At 40.2% G+C, this 22,622-nt stretch overlaps 1 protein-coding gene across 1 annotated transcript in view; it reads left to right on the forward strand.

Annotated features, from left to right (window-relative positions):
* The first annotated feature begins 17,833 nt into the window (after positions 1–17,833).
* The window catches only part of LOC147101958 (coiled-coil domain-containing protein 183-like), a 78,640-nt gene continuing 73,851 nt past the window's right edge, over positions 17,834–22,622 (forward strand). Inside the window, exon 1 of the mRNA XM_085966001.1 lies at positions 17,834–17,926. Coding sequence (XP_085822127.1) covers positions 17,906–17,926 — 21 coding nt within the window. The 5' untranslated portion in view covers positions 17,834–17,905. The remainder of the gene's footprint in view (positions 17,927–22,622) is intronic.

A 22,622-nucleotide genomic window follows, 5' to 3' on the forward strand; every position in this document is an offset into this window, starting at 1 on the left:
TAATACGCCGAGTGTGGAATTATATATAAACACAGGGTAATAGGCCGAGTGTGGAATTATATATAAACACAGGGTAATAGGCCGAGTGTGGAATTATATATAAACACAGGGTAATAGGCAGAGTGTGGAATTATATATAAACACAGGGTAATAGGCCGAGTGTGGAATTATATATAAACACAGGGTAATACGCCGAGTGTGGAATTATATATAAACACAGGTAATAGGCCGAGTGTGGAATTATATATAAACACAGGGTAATACGCCGAGTGTGGAATTATATATAAACACAGGGTAATACGCCGAGTGTGGAATTATATATAAACACAGGGTAATAGCCGAGTGTGGAATTATATATAAACACAGGGTAATAGGCCGAGTGTGGAATTATATATAAACACAGGGTAATACGCCGAGTGTGGAATTATATATAAACACAGGGTAATAGGCCGAGTGTGGAATTATATATAAACACAGGGTAATAGGCCGAGTGTGGAATTATATATAAACACAGGGTAATACGCCGAGTGTGGAATTATATATAAACACAGGGTAATACGCCGAGTGTGGAATTATATATAAACACAGGGTAATAGGCCGAGTGTGGAATTATATATAAACACAGGGTAATACGCCGAGTGTGGAATTATATATAAACACAGGGTAATAGGCCGAGTGTGGAATTATATATAAACACAGGGTAATAGGCCGAGTGTGGAATTATATATAAACACAGGGTAATACGCAGAGTGTGGAATTATATATAAACACAGGGTAATACGCCGAGTGTGGAATTATATATAAACACAGGGTAATAGGCCGAGTGTGGAATTATATATAAACACAGGGTAATACGCCGAGTGTGGAATTATATATAAACACAGGGTAATAGGCCGAGTGTGGAATTATATATAAACACAGGGTAATACGCCGAGTGTGGAATTATATATAAACACAGGGTAATAGGCCGAGTGTGGAATTATATATAAACACAGGGTAATACGCCGAGTGTGGAATTATATATAAACACAGGGTAATAGGCCGAGTGTGGAATTATATATAAACACAGGGTAATAGGCCGAGTGTGGAATTATATATAAACACAGGGTAATAGGCCGAGTGTGGAATTATATATAAACACAGGGTAATACGCCGAGTGTGGAATTATATATAAACACAGGGTAATAGGCCGAGTGTGGAATTATATATAAACACAGGGTAATACGCCGAGTGTGGAATTATATATAAACACAGGGTAATACGCCGAGTGTGGAATTATATATAAACACAGGGTAATACGCCGAGTGTGGAATTATATATAAACACAGGGTAATAGGCCGAGTGTGGAATTATATATAAACACAGGGTAATACGCCGAGTGTGGAATTATATATAAACACAGGGTAATACGCAGAGTGTGGAATTATATATAAACACAGGGTAATAGGCCGAGTGTGGAATTATATATAAACACAGGGTAATAGGCCGAGTGTGGAATTATATATAAACACAGGGTAATACGCAGAGTGTGGAATTATATATAAACACAGGGTAATACGCAGAGTGTGGAATTATATATAAACACAGGGTAATAGGCCGAGTGTGGAATTATATATAAACACAGGGTAATAGGCCGAGTGTGGAATTATATATAAACACAGGGTAATAGGCAGAGTGTGGAATTATTTATAAACACAGGGTAATACGCCCAGTGTGGAATTATATATAAACACAGGGTAATACGCCGAGTGTGGAATTATATATAAACACAGGGTAATACGCCCAGTGTGGAATTATATATAAACACAGGGTAATACGCCGAGTGTGGAATTATATATAAACACAGGGTAATACGCCGAGTGTGGAATTATATATAAACACAGGGTAATACGCCCAGTGTGGAATTATATATAAACACAGGGTAATAGGCCGAGTGTGGAATTATATATAAACACAGGGTATCACGCCCAGTGTGGAATTATATATAAACACAGGGTAATACGCCGAGTGTGGAATTATATATAAACACAGGGTAATACGCCCAGTGTGGAATTATATATAAACACAGGGTAATACGCCGAGTGTGGAATTATATATAAACACAGGGTAATACGCCGAGTGTGGAATTATATATAAACACTGGGTAATACGCAGAGTGTGGAATTATATATAAACACAGGGTAATAGGCCGAGTGTGGAATTATATATAAACACAGGGTAATACGCCGAGTGTGGAATTATATATAAACACAGGGTAATACGCCGAGTGTGGAATTATATATAAACATAGGGTAATACGCCGAGTGTGGAATTATATATAAACACTGGGTAATAGGCCCAGTGTGGAATTATATATAAACACAGGGTAATAGGCCGAGTGTGGAATTATATATAAACACAGGGTAATACGCCCAGTGTGGAATTATATATAAACACAGGGTAATACGCCCAGTGTGGAATTATATATAAACACAGGGTAATACGCAGAGTGTGGAATTATATATAAACACAGGGTAATAGGCCGAGTGTGGAATTATATATAAACACAGGGTAATACGCCGAGTGTGGAATTATATATAAACACAGGGTAACACGCAGAGTGTGGAATTATATATAAACACAGGGTAATAGGCCGAGTGTGGAATTATATATAAACACAGGGTAATACGCCGAGTTTGGAATTATATATAAACACAGGGTAATACGCCGAGTGTGGAATTATATATAAACACTGGGTAATAGGCCGAGTGTGGAATTATATATAAACACAGGGTAATAGGCCGAGTGTGGAATTATATATAAACACTGGGTAATAGGCCGAGTGTGGAATTATATAAAAACACAGGGTAATACGCCGAGTGTGGAATTATATATAAACACAGGGTAATAGGCCGAGTGTGGAATTATATATAAACACAGGGTAATACGCCGAGTGTGGAATTATATATAAACACAGGGTAATACGCCGAGTGTGGAATTATATATAAACACAGGGTAATACGCCGAGTGTGGAATTATATATAAACACAGGGTAATACGCCGAGTGTGGAATTATATATAAACACAGGGTAATACGCCGAGTGTGGAATTATATATAAACACAGGGTAATACGCCGAGTGTGGAATTATATATAAACACAGGGTAATACGCCGAGTGTGGAATTATATATAAACACAGGGTAATAGGCCGAGTGTGGAATTATATATAAACACAGGGTAATAGGCCGAGTGTGGAATTATATATAAACACAGGGTAATACGCCGAGTGTGGAATTATATATAAACACAGGGTAATACGCCGAGTGTGGAATTATATATAAACACAGGGTAATAGGCCGAGTGTGGAATTATATATAAACACAGGGTAATACGCCGAGTGTGGAATTATATATAAACACAGGGTAACACGCAGAGTGTGGAATTATATATAAACACAGGGTAATACGCAGAGTGTGGAATTATATATAAACACAGGGTAATAGGCCGAGTGTGGAATTATATATAAACACAGGGTAATACGCCGAGTGTGGAATTATATATAAACACTGGGTAACACGCAGAGTGTGGAATTATATATAAACACAGGGTAATACGCCGAGTGTGGAATTATATATAAACACAGGGTAATACGCAGAGTGTGGAATTATATATAAACACAGGGTAATACGCAGAGTGTGGAATTATATATAAACACAGGGTAATACGCCGAGTGTGGAATTATATATAAACACAGGGTAATACGCCGAGTGTGGAATTATATATAAACACTGGGTAATAGGCCGAGTGTGGAATTATATATAAACACAGGGTAATAGGCCGAGTGTGGAATTATATATAAACACAGGGTAATACGCAGAGTGTGGAATTATATATAAACACAGGGTAATACGCCGAGTGTGGAATTATATATAAACACAGGGTAATACGCCGAGTGTGGAATTATATATAAACACAGGGTAATACGCCGAGTGTGGAATTATATATAAACACAGGGTAATACGCCGAGTGTGGAATTATATATAAACACTGGGTAATAGGCCGAGTGTGGAATTATATATAAACACAGGGTAATACGCAGAGTGTGGAATTATATATAAACACAGGGTAATACGCCGAGTGTGGAATTATATATAAACACTGGGTAATAGGCCGAGTGTGGAATTATATATAAACACAGGGTAATACGCAGAGTGTGGAATTATATATAAACACAGGGTAATACGCCGAGTGTGGAATTATATATAAACACAGGGTAATAGGCCGAGTGTGGAATTATATATAAACACAGGGTAATAGGCCGAGTGTGGAATTATATAATACGCAGAGTGTGGAATTATATATAAACACAGGGTAATACGCCGAGTGTGGAATTATATATAAACACAGGGTAATACGCCGAGTGTGGAATTATATATAAACACAGGGTAATACACCGAGTGTGGAATTATATATAAACACAGGGTAATACGCCGAGTGTGGAATTATATATAAACACAGGGTAATAGGCCGAGTGTGGAAGTATATATAAATACAGGGTAATACGCCGAGTGTGGAATTATATATAAACACAGGGTAATAGGCCGAGTGTGGAATTATATATAAATACAGGGTAATACGCCGAGTGTGGAATTATATATAAACACAGGGTAATACGCAGAGTGTGGAATTATATATAAACACAGGGTAATACGCAGAGTGTGGAATTATATATAAACACAGGGTAATACGCCGAGTGTGGAATTATATATAAACACAGGGTAATACGCCGAGTGTGGAATTATATATAAACACAGGGTAATACGCAGAGTGTGGAATTATATATAAACACAGGGTAATACGCCGAGTGTGGAATTATATATAAACACAGGGTAATAGGCAGAGTGTGGAATTATATATAAACACAGGGTAATACGCCGAGTGTGGAATTATATATAAACACAGTGTAATAGGCCGAGTGTGGAATTATATATAAACACAGGGTAATAGGCCGAGTGTGGAATTATATATAAACACAGGGTAATACGCAGAGTGTGGAATTATATATAAACACAGGGTAATAGGCCGAGTGTGGAATTATATATAAACACAGGGTAATACGCCGAGTGTGGAATTATATATAAACACAGGGTAATAGGCCGAGTGTGGAATTATATATAAACACAGGGTAATACGCCGAGTGTGGAATTATATATAAACACAGGGTAATAGGCCGAGTGTGGAATTATATATAAACACAGGGTAATACGCCGAGTGTGGAATTATATATAAACACAGGGTAATACGCCGAGTGAGGAATTATATATAAACACAGGGTAATACGCAGAGTGTGGAATTATATATAAACACAGGGTAATACGCCGAGTGTGGAATTATATATAAACACAGGGTAATAGGCCGAGTGTGGAATTATATATAAACACAGGGTAATAGGCCGAGTGTGGAATTATATATAAACACAGGGTAATAGGCCGAGTGTGGAATTATATATAAACACAGGGTAATACGCAGAGTGTGGAATTATATATAAACACAGGGTAATAGGCCGAGTGTGGAATTATATATAAACACAGGGTAATACGCCGAGTGTGGAATTATATATAAACACAGGGTAATACGCCGAGTGAGGAATTATATATAAACACAGGGTAATACGCCGAGTGTGGAATTATATATAAACACAGGGTAATACGCCGAGTGTGGAATTATATATAAACACAGGGTAATACGCCGAGTGTGGAATTATATATAAACACAGGGTAATACGCAGAGTGTGGAATTATATATAAACACAGGGTAATACGCAGAGTGTGGAATTATATATAAACACAGGGTAATAGGCCGAGTGTGGAATTATATATAAACACAGGGTAATAGGCCGAGTGAGGAATTATATATAAACACAGGGTAATAGGCCGAGTGTGGAATTATATATAAACACAGGGTAATAGGCCGAGTGTGAAATTATATATAAACACAGGGTAATAGGCCGAGTGAGGAATTATATATAAACACAGGGTAATAGGCCGAGTGTGGAATTATATATAAACACAGGGTAATAGGCCGAGTGTGGAATTATATATAAACACAGGGTAATACGCCGAGTGTGGAATTATATATAAACACAGGGTAATACGCCGAGTGTGGAATTATATATAAACACAGGGTAATACGCCGAGTGTGGAATTATATATAAACACAGGGTAATACGCAGAGTGTGGAATTATATATGAACACAGGGTAATAGGCAGAGTGTGGAATTATATATAAACACAGGGTAATACGCCGAGTGTGGAATTATATATAAACACAGGGTAATACGCAGAGTGTGGAATTATATATAAACACAGGGTAATACGCCGAGTGTGGAATTATATATAAACACAGGGTAATAGGCCGAGTGTGGAATTATATATAAACACAGGGTAATACGCCGAGTGTGGAATTATATATAAACACAGGGTAATACGCCCAGTGTGGAATTATATATAAACACAGGGTAATAGGCCGAGTGTGGAATTATATATAAACACAGGGTAACACGCAGAGTGTGGAATTATATATAAACACAGGGTAATACGCCGAGTGTGGAATTATATATAAACACAGGGTAATAGGCCGAGTGTGGAATTATATATAAACACAGGGTAATACGCCGAGTGTGGAATTATATATAAACACAGGGTAATAGGCCGAGTGTGGAATTATATATAAACACAGGGTAATACGCCGAGTGTGGAATTATATATAAACACAGGGTAATACGCCGAGTGTGGAATTATATATAAACACAGGGTAATACGCCGAGTGAGGAATTATATATAAACACAGGGTAATAGGCAGAGTGTGGAATTATATATAAACACAGGGTAACACGCCGAGTGAGGAATTATATATAAACACAGGGTAATAGGCCGAGTGTGGAATTATATATAAACACAGGGTAATACGCCGAGTGTGGAATTATATATAAACACAGGGTAATACGCCGAGTGAGGAATTATATATAAACACAGGGTAATACGCCGAGTGTGGAATTATATATAAACACAGGGTAATAGGCCGAGTGTGGAATTATATATAAACACAGGGTAATACGCAGAGTGTGGAATTATATATAAACACAGGGTAATACGCCGAGTGTGGAATTATATATAAACACAGGGTAATACGCAGAGTGTGGAATTATATATAAACACAGGGTAATAGGCCGAGTGTGGAATTATATATAAACACAGGGTAATACGCCGAGTGAGGAATTATATATAAACACAGGGTAATACGCCGAGTGTGGAATTATATATAAACACTGGGTAATACGCCGAGTGTGGAATTATATATAAACACAGGGTAATACGCAGAGTGTGGAATTATATATAAACACAGGGTAATAGGCCGAGTGTGGAATTATATATAAACACAGGGTAATACGCCGAGTGTGGAATTATATATAAACACAGGGTAATACGCCGAGTGTGGAATTATATATAAACACAGGGTAACACGCCGAGTGTGGAATTATATATAAACACAGGGTAATACGCCGAGTGTGGAATTATATATAAACACAGGGTAATACGCCGAGTGAGGAATTATATATAAACACAGGGTAATACGCAGAGTGTGGAATTATATATAAACACAGGGTAATACGCCGAGTGAGGAATTATATATAAACACAGGGTAATACGCCGAGTGAGGAATTATATATAAACACAGGGTAATACGCAGAGTGAGGAATTATATATAAACACAGGGTAATACGCCGAGTGAGGAATTATATATAAACACAGGGTAATACGCAGAGTGAGGAATTATATATAAACACAGGGTAATACGCAGAGTGAGGAATTATATATAAACACAGGGTAATACACCGAGTGAGGAATTATATATAAACACAGGGTAATACGCAGAGTGAGGAATTATATATAAACACAGGGTAATACGCAGAGTGAGGAATTATATATAAACACAGGGTAATACGCCGAGTGAGGAATTATATATAAACACAGGGTAATACACCGAGTGAGGAATTATATATAAACACAGGGTAATACGCCGAGTGAGGAATTATATATAAACACAGGGTAATACGCCGAGTGTGGAATTATATATAAACACAGGGTAATACGCCGAGTGTGGAATTATATATAAACACAGGGTAATACGCAGAGTGAGGAATTATATATAAACACAGGGTAATACGCCGAGTGTGGAATTATATATAAACACAGGGTAATACGCCGAGTGTGGAATTATATATAAACACAGGGTAATACGCCGAGTGTGGAATTATATATAAACACAGGGTAATAGGCCGAGTGTGGAATTATATATAAACACAGGGTAATACGCCGAGTGTGGAATTATATATAAACACAGGGTAATACGCCGAGTGTGGAATTATATATAAACACAGGGTAATACGCAGAGTGAGGAATTATATATAAACACAGGGTAATACACCGAGTGTGGAATTATATATAAACACAGGGTAATACACCGAGTGTGGAATTATATATAAACTCAGGGTAATACGCCGAGTGTGGAATTATATATAAACACAGGGTAATACGCAGAGTGAGGAATTATATATAAACACAGGGTAATACGCCGAGTGTGGAATTATATATAAACACAGGGTAATACGCCGAGTGTGGAATTATATATAAACACAGGGTAATACGCCGAGTGTGGAATTATATATAAACACAGGGTAATACGCCGAGTGTGGAATTATATATAAACACAGGGTAATACGCCGAGTGAGGAATTATATATAAACACAGGGTAATACGCCGAGTGTGGAATTATATATAAACACAGGGTAATACGCCGAGTGAGGAATTATATATAAACACAGGGTAATACACCGAGTGAGGAATTATATATAAACACAGGGTAATACGCCGAGTGAGGAATTATATATAAACACAGGGTAATACGCCGAGTGTGGAATTATATATAAACACAGGGTAATACGCCGAGTGAGGAATTATATATAAACACAGGGTAATACGCCGAGTGTGGAATTATATATAAACACAGGGTAATACGCCGAGTGTGGAATTATATATAAACACAGGGTAATAGGCCGAGTGAGGAATTATATATAAACACAGGGTAATACGCAGAGTGTGGAATTATATATAAACACAGGGTAATAGGCAGAGTGTGGAATTATATATAAACACAGGGTAATACGCCGAGTGTGGAATTATATATAAACACAGGGTAATACGCCGAGTGTGGAATTATATATAAACATAGGGTAATAGGCCGAGTGTGGAATTATATATAAACACAGGGTAATAGGCCGAGTGTGGAATTATATATAAACACAGGGTAATAGGCAGAGTGTGGAATTATATATAAACACAGGGTAATAGGCAGAGTGTGGAATTATATATAAACACAGGGTAATACGCCGAGTGTGGAATTATATATAAACACAGGGTAATACGCCGAGTGTGGAATTATATATAAACACAGGGTAATACGCCGAGTGTGGAATTATATATAAACACAGGGTAATAGGCAGAGTGTGGAATTATATATAAACACAGGGTAATACGCCGAGTGTGCAATTATATATAAACACAGGGTAATACGCCGAGTGTGGAATTATATATAAACACAGGGTAATACGCCGAGTGTGGAATTATATATAAACACAGGGTAATACGCAGAGTGTGGAATTATATATAAACACAGGGTAATACGCAGAGTGTGGAATTATATATAAACACAGGGTAATACGCAGAGTGTGGAATTATATATAAACACCGGGTAATACGCAGAGTGTGGAATTATATATAAACACAGGATAATACGCAGAGTGTGGAATTATATATAAACACAGGGTAATACGCAGAGTGTGGAATTATATATAAACACAGGGTAATACGCTGAGTGTGGAATTATATATAAACACAGGGTAATACGCTGAGTGTGGAATTATATATAAACACAGGGTAATACGCCGAGTGTGGAATTATATATAAACACAAGGTAATACGCCGAGTGTGGAATTATATATAAACACAGGGTAATACGCCGAGTGAGGAATTATATATAAACACAGGGTAATACGCCGAGTGTGGAATTATATATAAACACAGGGTAATACGCAGAGTGTGGAATTATATATAAACACAGGGTAATACGCCGAGTGTGGAATTATATATAAACACAGGGTAATACGCCGAGTGAGGAATTATATATAAACACAGGGTAATACGCCGAGTGTGGAATTATATATAAACACAGGGTAATACGCCCAGTGTGGAATTATATATAAACACAGGGTAATAGGCCGAGTGTGGAATTATATATAAATACAGGGTAATACGCCGAGTGTGGAATTATATATAAATACAGGGTAATACGCAGGGTGTGGAATTATATATAAACACAGGGTAATACGCCGAGTGAGGAATTATATATAAACACAGGGTAATACGCCGAGTGTGGAATTATATATAAACACAGGGTAATACGCCGAGTGTGGAATTATATATAAACACAGGGTAATACGCCGAGTGTGGAATTATATATAAACACAGGGTAATAGGCCGAGTGTGGAATTATATATAAACACAGGGTAATACGCAGAGTGTGGAATTATATATAAACACAGGGTAATACACCGAGTGTGGAATTATATATAAACACAGGGTAATAGGCAGAGTGTGGAATTATATATAAACACAGGGTAATACGCAGAGTGTGGAATTATATATAAACACAGGGTAATAGGCCGAGTGTGGAATTATATATAAACACAGGGTAATACGCCGAGTGTGGAATTATATATAAACACAGGGTAATACGCCGAGTGTGGAATTATATATAAACACAGGGTAATAGGCAGAGTGTGGAATTATATATAAACACAGGGTAATACGCAGAGTGTGGAATTATATATAAACACAGGGTAATAGGCAGAGTGTGGAATTATATATAAACACAGGGTAATACGCAGAGTGTGGAATTATATATAAACACAGGGTAATACGCCGAGTGTGGAATTATATATAAACACAGGGTAATACGCCGAGTGAGGAATTATATATAAACACAGGGTAATAGGCAGAGTGTGGAATTATATATAAACACAGGGTAATACGCAGAGTGAGGAATTATATATAAACACAGGGTAATACGCAGAGTGTGGAATTATATATAAACACAGGGTAATACGCAGAGTGTGGAATTATATATAAATACAGGGTAATAGGCCGAGTGTGGAATTATATATAAACACAGGGTAATACGCCGAGTGTGGAATTATATATAAACACAGGGTAATAGGCCGAGTGTGGAATTATATATAAACACAGGGTAATACGCAGAGTGTGGAATTATATATAAACACAGGGTAATACACCGAGTGTGGAATTATATATAAACACAGGGTAATAGGCAGAGTGTGGAATTATATATAAACACAGGGTAATACGCAGAGTGTGGAATTATATATAAACACAGGGTAATAGGCCGAGTGTGGAATTATATATAAACACAGGGTAATAGGCAGAGTGTGGAATTATATATAAACACAGGGTAACACGCCGAGTGAGGAATTATATATAAACACAGGGTAATACGCCGAGTGTGGAATTATATATAAACACAGGGTAATAGGCAGAGTGTGGAATTATATATAAACACAGGGTAATAGGCAGAGTGTGGAATTATATATAAACACAGGGTAATACGCAGAGTGTGGAATTATATATAAACACAGGGTAATACGCCGAGTGTGGAATTATATATAAACACAGGGTAATACGCCGAGTGTGGAATTATATATAAACACAGGGTAATAGGCAGAGTGTGGAATTATATATAAACACAGGGTAATACGCAGAGTGTGGAATTATATATAAACACAGGGTAATAGGCAGAGTGTGGAATTATATATAAACACAGGGTAATACGCAGAGTGTGGAATTATATATAAACACAGGGTAATACGCCGAGTGTCGAATTATATATAAACACAGGGTAATACGCCGAGTGAGGAATTATATATAAACACAGGGTAATAGGCAGAGTGTGGAATTATATATAAACACAGGGTAATACGCAGAGTGAGGAATTATATATAAACACAGGGTAATACGCAGAGTGTGGAATTATATATAAACACAGGGTAATACGCAGAGTGTGGAATTATATATAAATACAGGGTAATAGGCCGAGTGTGGAATTATATATAAACACAGGGTAACACGCAGAGTGTGGAATTATATATAAACACAGGGTAATACGCCGAGTGTGGAATTATATATAAACACAGGGTAATAGGCCGAGTGTGGAATTATATATAAACACAGGGTAATAGGCCGAGTGTGGAATTATATATAAACACAGGGTAACACGCCGAGTGTGGAATTATATATAAACACAGGGTAATAGGCCGAGTGTGGAATTATATATAAACACAGGGTAATACGTCGAGTGTGGAATTATATATAAACACAGGGTAATACGCCGAGTGTGGAATTATATATAAACACAGCGTAATACGCAGAGTGTGGAATTATATATAAACACAGGGTAATACGCCGAGTGTGGAATTATATATAAACACAGGGTAATAGGCCGAGTGTGGAATTATATATAAACACAGGGTAATACGCCGAGTGTGGAATTATATATAAACACAAGGTAATACGCCGAGTGTGGAATTATATATAAACACAGGGTAATACGCAGAGTGTGGAATTATATATAAACACAGGGTAATACGCCGAGTGTGGAATTATATATAAACACAGGGTAATACGCAGAGTGTGGAATTATATATAAACACAGGGTAATACGCCTAGTGTGGAATTATATATAAACATAGGGTAATACGCCGAGTGTGGAATTATATATAAACACAGGGTAATACGCCGAGTGTGGAATTATATATAAACACAGGGTAATAGGCCGAGTGTGGAATTATATATAAACACAGGGTAATACGCCCAGTGTGGAATTATATATAAACACAGGGTAATACGCAGAGTGTGGAATTATATATAAACACAGGGTAATAGGCCGAGTGTGGAATTATATATAAACACAGGGTAATACGCAGAGTGTGGAATTATATATAAACACAGGGTAATACGCCCAGTGTGGAATTATATATAAACACAGGGTAATAGGCCGAGTGTGGAATTATATATAAACACAGGGTAATACGCAGAGTGTGGAATTATATATAAACACAGGGTAATACGCCGAGTGTGGAATTATATATAAACACAGGGTAATAGGCCGAGTGTGGAATTATATATAAACACAGGGTAATACGCCCAGTGTGGAATTATATATAAACACAGGGTAATACGCAGAGTGTGGAATTATATATAAACACAGGGTAATACGCCGAGTGTGGAATTATATATAAACACAGGGTAATACGCCCAGTGTGGAATTATATATAAACACAGGGTAATAGGCCGAGTGTGGAATTATATATAAACACAGGGTAATACGCCGAGTGTGGAATTATATATAAACACAGGGTAATACGCAGAGTGTGGAATTATATATAAACACAGGGTAATACGCCGAGTGTGGAATTATATATAAACACAGGGTAATACGCCGAGTGTGGAATTATATATAAACACAGGGTAATACGCCGAGTGTGGAATTATATATAAACACAGGGTAATACGCAGAGTGTGGAATTATATATAAACACAGGGTAATACGCCCAGTGTGGAATTATATATAAACACAGGGTAATGCGCAGAGTGTGGAATTATATATAAACACAGGGTAATACGCCGAGTGTGGAATTATATATAAACACAGGGTAATACGCCGAGTGTGGAATTATATATAAACACAGGGTAATATGCCGAGTGTGGAATTATATATAAACACAGGGTAATACGCCCAGTGTGGAATTATATATAAACATAGGGTAATACGCCGAGTGTGGAATTATATATAAACACAGGGTAATACGCCGAGTGTGGAATTATATATAAACATAGGGTAATACGCCGAGTGTGGAATTATATATAAACACAGGGTAATAGGCAGAGTGTGGAATTATATATAAACACAGGGTAATAGGCCGAGTGTGGAATTATATATAAACACAGGGTAATACGCCGAGTGTGGAATTATATATAAACACAGGGTAATACGCCGAGTGTGGAATTATATATAAACACAGGGTAATACGCAGAGTGTGGAATTATATATAAACACAGGGTAATACGCCGAGTGTGGAATTATATATAAACACAGGGTAATACGCCGAGTGTGGAATTATATATAAACACAGGGTAATAGGCCGAGTGTGGAATTATATATAAACACAGGGTAATACGCCGAGTGTGGAATTATATATAAACACAGGGTAATATGCCGAGTGTGGAATTATATATAAACACAGGGTAATAGGCCGAGTGTGGAATTATATATAAACATAGGGTAATACGCCGAGTGTGGAATTATATATAAACACAGGGTAATACGCCCAGTGTGGAATTATATATAAACACAGGGTAATACGCCGAGTGTGGAATTATATATAAACACAGGGTAATACGCCGAGTGTGGAATTATATATAAACACTGGGTAATACGCCGAGTGTGGAATTATATATAAACACAGGGTAATACGCCGAGTGTGGAATTATATATAAACACAGGGTAATAGGCCGAGTGTGGAATTATATATAAACACAGGGTAATACGCCGAGTGTGAAATTATATATAAACACAGGGTAATACGCCGAGTGTGGAATTATATATAAACACAGGGTAATAGGCAGAGTGTGGAATTATATATAAACACAGGGTAATAGGCAGAGTGTGGAATTATATATAAACACAGGGTAATACGCAGAGTGTGGAATTATATATAAACACAGGGTAATACGCCCAGTGTGGAATTATATATAAACACAGGGTAATACGCAGAGTGTGGAATTATATATAAACACAGGGTAATAGGCAGAGTGTGGAATTATATATAAACACAGGGTAATACGCAGAGTGTGGAATTATATATAAACACAGGGTAATACGCCCAGTGTGGAATTATATATAAACACAGGGTAATACGCAGAGTGTGGAATTATATATAAACACAGGGTAATACGCCGAGTGTGGAATTATATATAAACACAGGGTAATACGCCGAGTGTGGAATTATATATAAACACAGGGTAATACGCCGAGTGTGGAATTATATATAAACACAGGGTAATACGCCCAGTGTGGAATTATATATAAATACAGGATAATACGCCGAGTGTGGAATTATATATAAACACAGGGTAATAGGCCGAGTGTGGAATTATATATAAACACAGGGTAATAGGCCGAGTGTGGAATTATATATAAACACAGGGTAATAGGCCGAGTGTGGAATTATATATAAACACAGGGTAATAGGCCGAGTGTGGAATTATATATAAATACAGGGTAATACGCCCAGTGTGGAATTATATATAAACACAGGATAATACGCCGAGTGTGGAATTATATATAAACACAGGGTAATACGCCCAGTGTGGAATTATATATAAATACAGGATAATACGCCGAGTGAGGAATTATATATAAACATAGGGTAATACGCAGAGTGTGGAATTATATAATACGCAGAGTGTGGAATTATATATAAACATAGGGTAATACGCAGAGTGTGGAATTATATATAAACACAGGGTAATAGGCCGAGTGTGGAATTATATATAAACACAGGGTAATACGCCGAGTGTGGAATTATATATAAACACAGGGTAATACGCCGAGTGTGGAATTATATATAAACACAGGGTAATACGCCGAGTGTGGAATTATATATAAACACAGGGTAATAGGCCGAGTGTGGAATTATATATAAACACAGGGTAATACGCCGAGTGTGGAATTATATATAAACACAGGGTAATACGCCCAGTGTGGAATTATATATAAACACAGGGTAATACGCCGAGTGTGGAATTATATATAAACACAGGGTAATAGGCCGAGTGTGGAATTATATATAAACACAGGGTAATACGCCGAGTGTGGAATTATATATAAACACAGGGTAATACGCCCAGTGTGGAATTATATATAAACACAGGGTAATACGCCGAGTGAGGAATTATATATAAACACAGGGTAATACGCCGAGTGTGGAATTATATATAAACACAAGGTTATACGCCGAGTGTGGAATTATATATAAATACAGGGTAATTGGCCGAGTGAGGAATTATATATAAACACAGGGTAATACGCCGAGTGTGGAGTTATATATAAACACAGGGTAATAGGCCGAGTGTGGAATTATATATAAACACAGGGTAATACGCCGAGTGAGGAATTATATATAAACACAGGGTAATAGGCCGAGTGTGGAATTATATATAAACACAGGGTAATAGGCCGAGTGTGGAATTATATATAAACACAGGGTAATACGCCGAGTGTGGAATTATATATAAACACAGGGTAATACGCCGAGTGTGGAATTATATATAAACACAGGGTAATAGGCCGAGTGTGGAATTATATATAAACACAGGGTAATACGCCGAGTGTGGAATTATATATAAACACAGGGTAATACGCCGAGTGTGGAATTATATATAAACACAGGGTAATACGCCGAGTGTGGAATTATATATAAACACGGTACTAGGCCGAGCGTGGAATTGGTATGGAATCATGTATAACATAACATAAATCTCCTTCAGTGTGGTTAATGTATGGCTCTCCAAGTGTTGGTGCTCATACATAGATACATAGAAGATAGGAGCAGGAGTAGGCCATTCGGCCCTTCGTGCCTGCTCCGCCATTCGATGAGATCATGGCTGATCTTTTAATTCAGTATCCCGTCCCCGCCTTCTCTCTCATGCTGTGTGGTCTCCATTGCTCTGATCACCTTTTACCTCTGTAATTAGTACTTTGGAGTCTGCGTCACCGTTAGAAGGTGCCTTCCTCATCTCGGCCTCTCCCTGCCATGCCACTGCTGCTTGGCCTGCTTCTGCATGAACCACCATTTGCAAGGAGGCAGGCTGCCTTGTGACAATGGTCCTGTCCTTCCTTGAGGTATGTGAAAGAGGGATGAACGTGTACGTCTTCAGATTCGGGGTCACCACTCCGCGTGGGGACCCTGCAGTCGCAGCTCATCACGTCCAGGGACAGTTTTTCCAGTGTGTGTCAATAGTTCCAGACTTGGGGCCCCCACTCTGATTTCAGCCCCCCCATTCTGCTATGTGCTCCTTGGCTGCAGGCATGAAGATATTGGTGCAGTGCCAACTGTTTCCTGAGCCCTGCCGTAGTGAGGCAGTTCATGGCCCAAACCTGGACTTGCATTTCTACAGCGCCGTTCACAACCTCAGGACCTCCCAAAGCAGTTTACAGCCAATTAAGTACTTTGTAAGCGTAGTTACTGTTGTAATATAGGAATTGTGGCAGCCAATTTGCAGACAGCAAGATCCCACAAACAAGCAATTAGTTAATGACCAGACCACCTCAGCTCATAAGCCAATCACGCCGGGAGACCTGCAGCAGTTTCGACGGCTAGCGGGAAACTGACGAGTTCCCACCCACGTACTGGACTCACAGAGCACAGACCCTCGGATAGGCCGCATGCAGAATTTTATAGCACAGCAGGCACCATCGGTGCACCTTTTAATAAGATTAGCTCAGAGAAATTATGTGCGGGAGGAATCCATGGACGGGGACGGCACCAGTTGTACGTCTGCCCGCGGCTTCACCACTTCACGTGTCCAGTAACTTCTCTTTAACTTGACCCGGCCTATATCTTCCTGCCACTCTTATTATTGGTTTCCTTTTACATGGCACAGATTATGGAACAAGGCCACATACAGGGAGCGAAAATACGGTGATCAATGAAATCAACAAACTGAAGGAACTAATGACCTGCTCAAAACTACAGGTAATAAACCCGCTCGCGGTACAGCATAATAAACCTGCTCGCGGTACAGGGAAATAAACCATCTCGCGGTACAGGGAAATAAACCCGCTCGCGGTACAGCATAATAAACCCTCTCGCGGTACAGCATAATAAACCCTCTCGCGGTACAGGATAATAAACCTGCTCGCGGTACAGGATAATAAACCCGCTCGCGGTACAGTATAATAAACCCTCTCGCGGTACAGGATAATAAACCCTCTCGCGGTACAGTATAATAAACCCGCTCGCGGTACAGGGAAATAAACCCGCTCGCGGTACAGTATAATAAACCCTCTCGCGGTACAGTATAATAAACCCTCTCGCGGTACAGCATAATAAACCCTCTCGCGGTACAGTATAATAAACCCTCTCGCGGTACAGGATAATAAACCCGCTCGCGGTACAGTATAATAAACCCTCTCGCGGTACAGTATAATAAACCCGCTCGCGGTACAGGGAAATAAACCCGCTCGCGGTACAGTATAATAAACCCTCTCGCGGTACAGTATAATAAACCCTCTCGCGGTACAGCATAATAAACCCTCTCGCGGTACAGTATAATAAACCCTCTCGCGGTACAGTATAATAAACCCTCTCGCGGTACAGTATAATAAACCCTCTCGCGGTACAGGATAATAAACCCGCTCGCGGTACAGGGAAATAAACCCGCTCGCGGTACAGTATAATAAACCCGCTCGCGGTACAGGGAAATAAACCCGCTCGCGGTACAGTATAATAAACCCTCTCGCGGTACAGTATAATAAACCCTCTCGCGGTACAGTATAATAAACCCGCTCGCGGTACAGGGAAATAAACCCGCTCGCGGTACAGTATAATAAACCCTCTCGCGGTACAGTATAATAAACCCTCTCGCGGTACAGCATAATAAACCCTCTCGCGGTACAGGATAATAAACCCTCTCGCGGTACAGCATAATAAACCCTCTCGCGGTACAGTATAATAAACCCTCTCGCGGTACAGCATAATAAACCCGCTCGCGGTACAGTATAATAAACCCTCTCGCGGTACAGCATAATAAACCCTCTCGCGGTACAGGATAATAAACCCTCTCGCGGTACAGGATAATAAACCCTCTCGCGGTACAGTATAATAAACCCTCTCGCGGTACAGGATAATAAACCCTCTCGCGGTACAGTATAATAAACCCTCTCGCGGTACAGGGAAATAAACCCGCTCGCGGTACAGTATAATAAACCCTCTCGCGGTACAGGATAATAAACCCTCTCGCGGTACAGCATAATAAACCCTCTCGCGGTACAGGGAAATAAACCCGCTCGCGGTACAGGATAATAAACCCTCTCGCGGTACAGTATAATAAACCCTCTCGCGGTACAGGATAATAAACCCGCTCGCGGTACAGTATAATAAACCCTCTCGCGGTACAGTATAATAAACCCTCTCGCGGTACAGTATAATAAACCCTCTCGCGGTACAGCATAATAAACCCGCTCGCGGTACAGTATAATAAACCCTCTCGCGGTACAGTATAATAAACCCTCTCGCGGTACAGTATAATAAACCCTCTCGCGGTACAGCATAATAAACCCGCTCGCGGTACAGTATAATAAACCCTCTCGCGGTACAGCATAATAAACCCGCTCGCGGTACAGTATAATAAACCCTCTCGCGGTACAGTATAATAAACCCGCTCGCGGTACAGGGAAGTAAACCCGCTCGCGGTACAGTATAATAAACCCTCTCGCGGTACAGTATAATAAACCCGCTCGCGGTACAGGATAATAAACCTGCTCGCGGTACAGTATAATAAACCCTCTCGCGGTACAGCATAATAAACCCGCTCGCGGTACAGTATAATAAACCCTCTCGCGGTACAGCATAATAAACCCGCTCGCGGTACAGGGAAATAAACCCGCTCGCGGTACAGTATAATAAACCCTCTCGCGGTACAGTATAATAAATCCGCTCGCGGTACAGTATAATAAACCCTCTCGCGGTACAGCATAATAAACCCGCTCGCGGTACAGGGAAATAAACCCGCTCGCGGTACAGGATAAAAAAACCCGCTCGCAGTACAGTATAATAAACCCGCTCGCGGTACAGGATAAAAAAACCCGCTCGCAGTACAGTATAATAAACCCGCTCGCGGTACAGGATAAAAAAACCCGCTCGCGGTACAGGGAAATAAACCCGCTCGCGGTACAGGATAAAAAAACCCGCTCGCAGTACAGGATAAAAAAACCCGCTCGCAGTACAGGATAATAAACCCGCTCGCGGTACAGGATAAAAAAACCCGCTCGCAGTACAGGATAATAAACCCACTCGCGGTACAGCATAATAAACCCGCTCGCGGTACAGCATAATAAACCCTCTCGCGGTACAGGGAAATAAACCATCTCGCGGTACAGCATAATAAACCCGCTCGCAGTACAGTATAATAAACCCTCTCGCGGTACAGGGAAATAAACCATCTCGCGGTACAGGGAAATAAACCCTCTCGCGGTACAGGGAAATAAACCCTCTCGCGGTACAGGATAATAAACCCTCTCGCGGTACAGGATAAAAAAACCCGCTCGCAGTACAGGATAAAAAAACCCGCTCGCAGTACAGTATAATAAACCCTCTCGCGGTACAGCATAATAAACCCGCTCGCGGTACAGTATAATAAACCCGCTCGCGGTACAGTATAATAAACCCTCTCGCGGTACAGTATAATAAACCCTCTTGCGGTACAGCATAATAAACCCTCTCGCGGTACAGGATAAAAAAACCCGCTCGCAGTACAGGATAAAAAAACCCGCTCGCAGTACAGTATAATAAACCCTCTCGCGGTACAGCATAATAAACCCGCTCGCGGTACAGTATAATAAACCCGCTCGCGGTACAGTATAATAAACCCTCTCGCGGTACAGTATAATAAACCCTCTCGCGGTACAGCATAATAAACCCGCTCGCGGTACAGTATAATAAACCCGCTCGCGGTACAGTATAATAAACCCTCTCGCGGTACAGCATAATAAACCCGCTCGCGGTACAGTATAATAAACCCTCTCGCGGTACAGCATAATAAACCCGCTCGTGGTACAGGGAAATAAACCATCTCGCGGTACAGGGAAATAAACCCGCTCGCGGTACAGGATAAAAAAACCCGCTCGCAGTACAGTATAATAAACCCGCTCGCAGTACAGGATAATAAACCCTCTCGCGGCACAGCATAATAAACCCACTCGCGGTACAGGGAAATAAACCCGCTCACGGTACAGGGAAATAAACCCGCTCGCGGTACAGGATAATAAACCCGCTCGCGGTACAGGGAAATAAACCCGCTCGCGGTACAGGATAATAAACCCGCTCGCGGTACAGGATAATAAACCCTCTCGCGGTACAGGACAATAAACCCGCTTGCGGTACAGGGAAATAAACCCTCTCGCGGTACAGGGAAATAAACCCTCTCGCGGTACAGTATAATAAACCCGCTCGCGGTACAGTATAATAAACCCTCTCGCGGTACAGGGAAATAAACCCGCTCGCGGTACAGGATAATAAACCCGCTCGCGGTACAGGATAATAAACCCTCTCGCGGTACAGGGAAATAAACCCGCTTGCGGTACAGGATAATAAACCCTCTCGCGGTACAGGGAAATAAACCCGCTTGCGGTACAGGGAAATAAACCCGCTCGCGGTACAGGATAATAAACCCGCTCGCGGTACAGGATAATAAACTCTCTCGCGGTACAGGGAAATAAACCCGCTCGCGGTACAGGGAAATAAACTTTCAGAGGCTGGTGTCAGGAGCAGTGAGACCGGAGACCCAGTGAGTATTTAAACTCACTTTCGCGGACTTTCTTTGCAGAGGCTGGTGTTGGGAGCAGTGAGACTGGAGACCCAGTGAGTATTTAAACTCACTTTCGCAGGCTTTCTTTGCAGAGGCTGGTGTCGGGAGCAGTGAGACCGGAGACCCAGTGAGTATTTAAACTCACTTTCGCGGGCTTTCTTGCCAATCTCAGACTGGCGGCAGCATTCCAGAGCCACGTCATGATTCAAAACATGACACGGGTAGGAGGGAGCAGCTGATTGGGTGAGTACGGCTGGGTGAGTACGGCCAGGTGAGTATTTATACTACTCTGTGGCAGAGCCACCAAGGAGTTCTTATATTGTTGTACATAATTGCCTGTAACAAAGTCAATCGGTGTCTGTATTCGTTTGCTGCATGTTAACAGCGCGGTCTCTAAAGGGTTAAGACCAAGCGCGATGACGTCATCACGTGGGTCACGTGACGTTCCCAACGGCGGGAAACATCATGACGTCAGACTGAGGAGCCTCCCCTCTCATTCCTCGTGGAGCCAGCTTTAAGCAAAGACCTGTGTTTGAGTTCTCCTGTGTTTTTGAATGTTACTTCCACCAGTTTGCATTAAACATCGTTTTGGTTAGCTGATTGCCTCGCCTTAGTAATTTTGTCAGGAATTCACGATTTCCTACAGTGGTGACCCCGATTCTTCGCGGACGATCTTCGCGGAGGAAGCGAGACGCAGTGACATGATGGAGGCCAACGCAGTGGCTTTGAAGCTCCCTCAGTTCTGGGAACAGGTGGCCTCCTGGTTTGTGCAAGCGGAGGCTCAGTTCGAGCTCCGGAACGTAGTGCAGGATCAGACCCGTTACCTCTACGTGGTCTCCGCACTCGACAGCTCCACGGTTTCGA

Source organism: Somniosus microcephalus, chromosome 23, assembly GCF_052327205.1.
Source record: "Somniosus microcephalus isolate GS21.2 chromosome 23, FLI_Smic_1.0, whole genome shotgun sequence".
Taxonomy (NCBI): domain Eukaryota; kingdom Metazoa; phylum Chordata; class Chondrichthyes; order Squaliformes; family Somniosidae; genus Somniosus; species Somniosus microcephalus.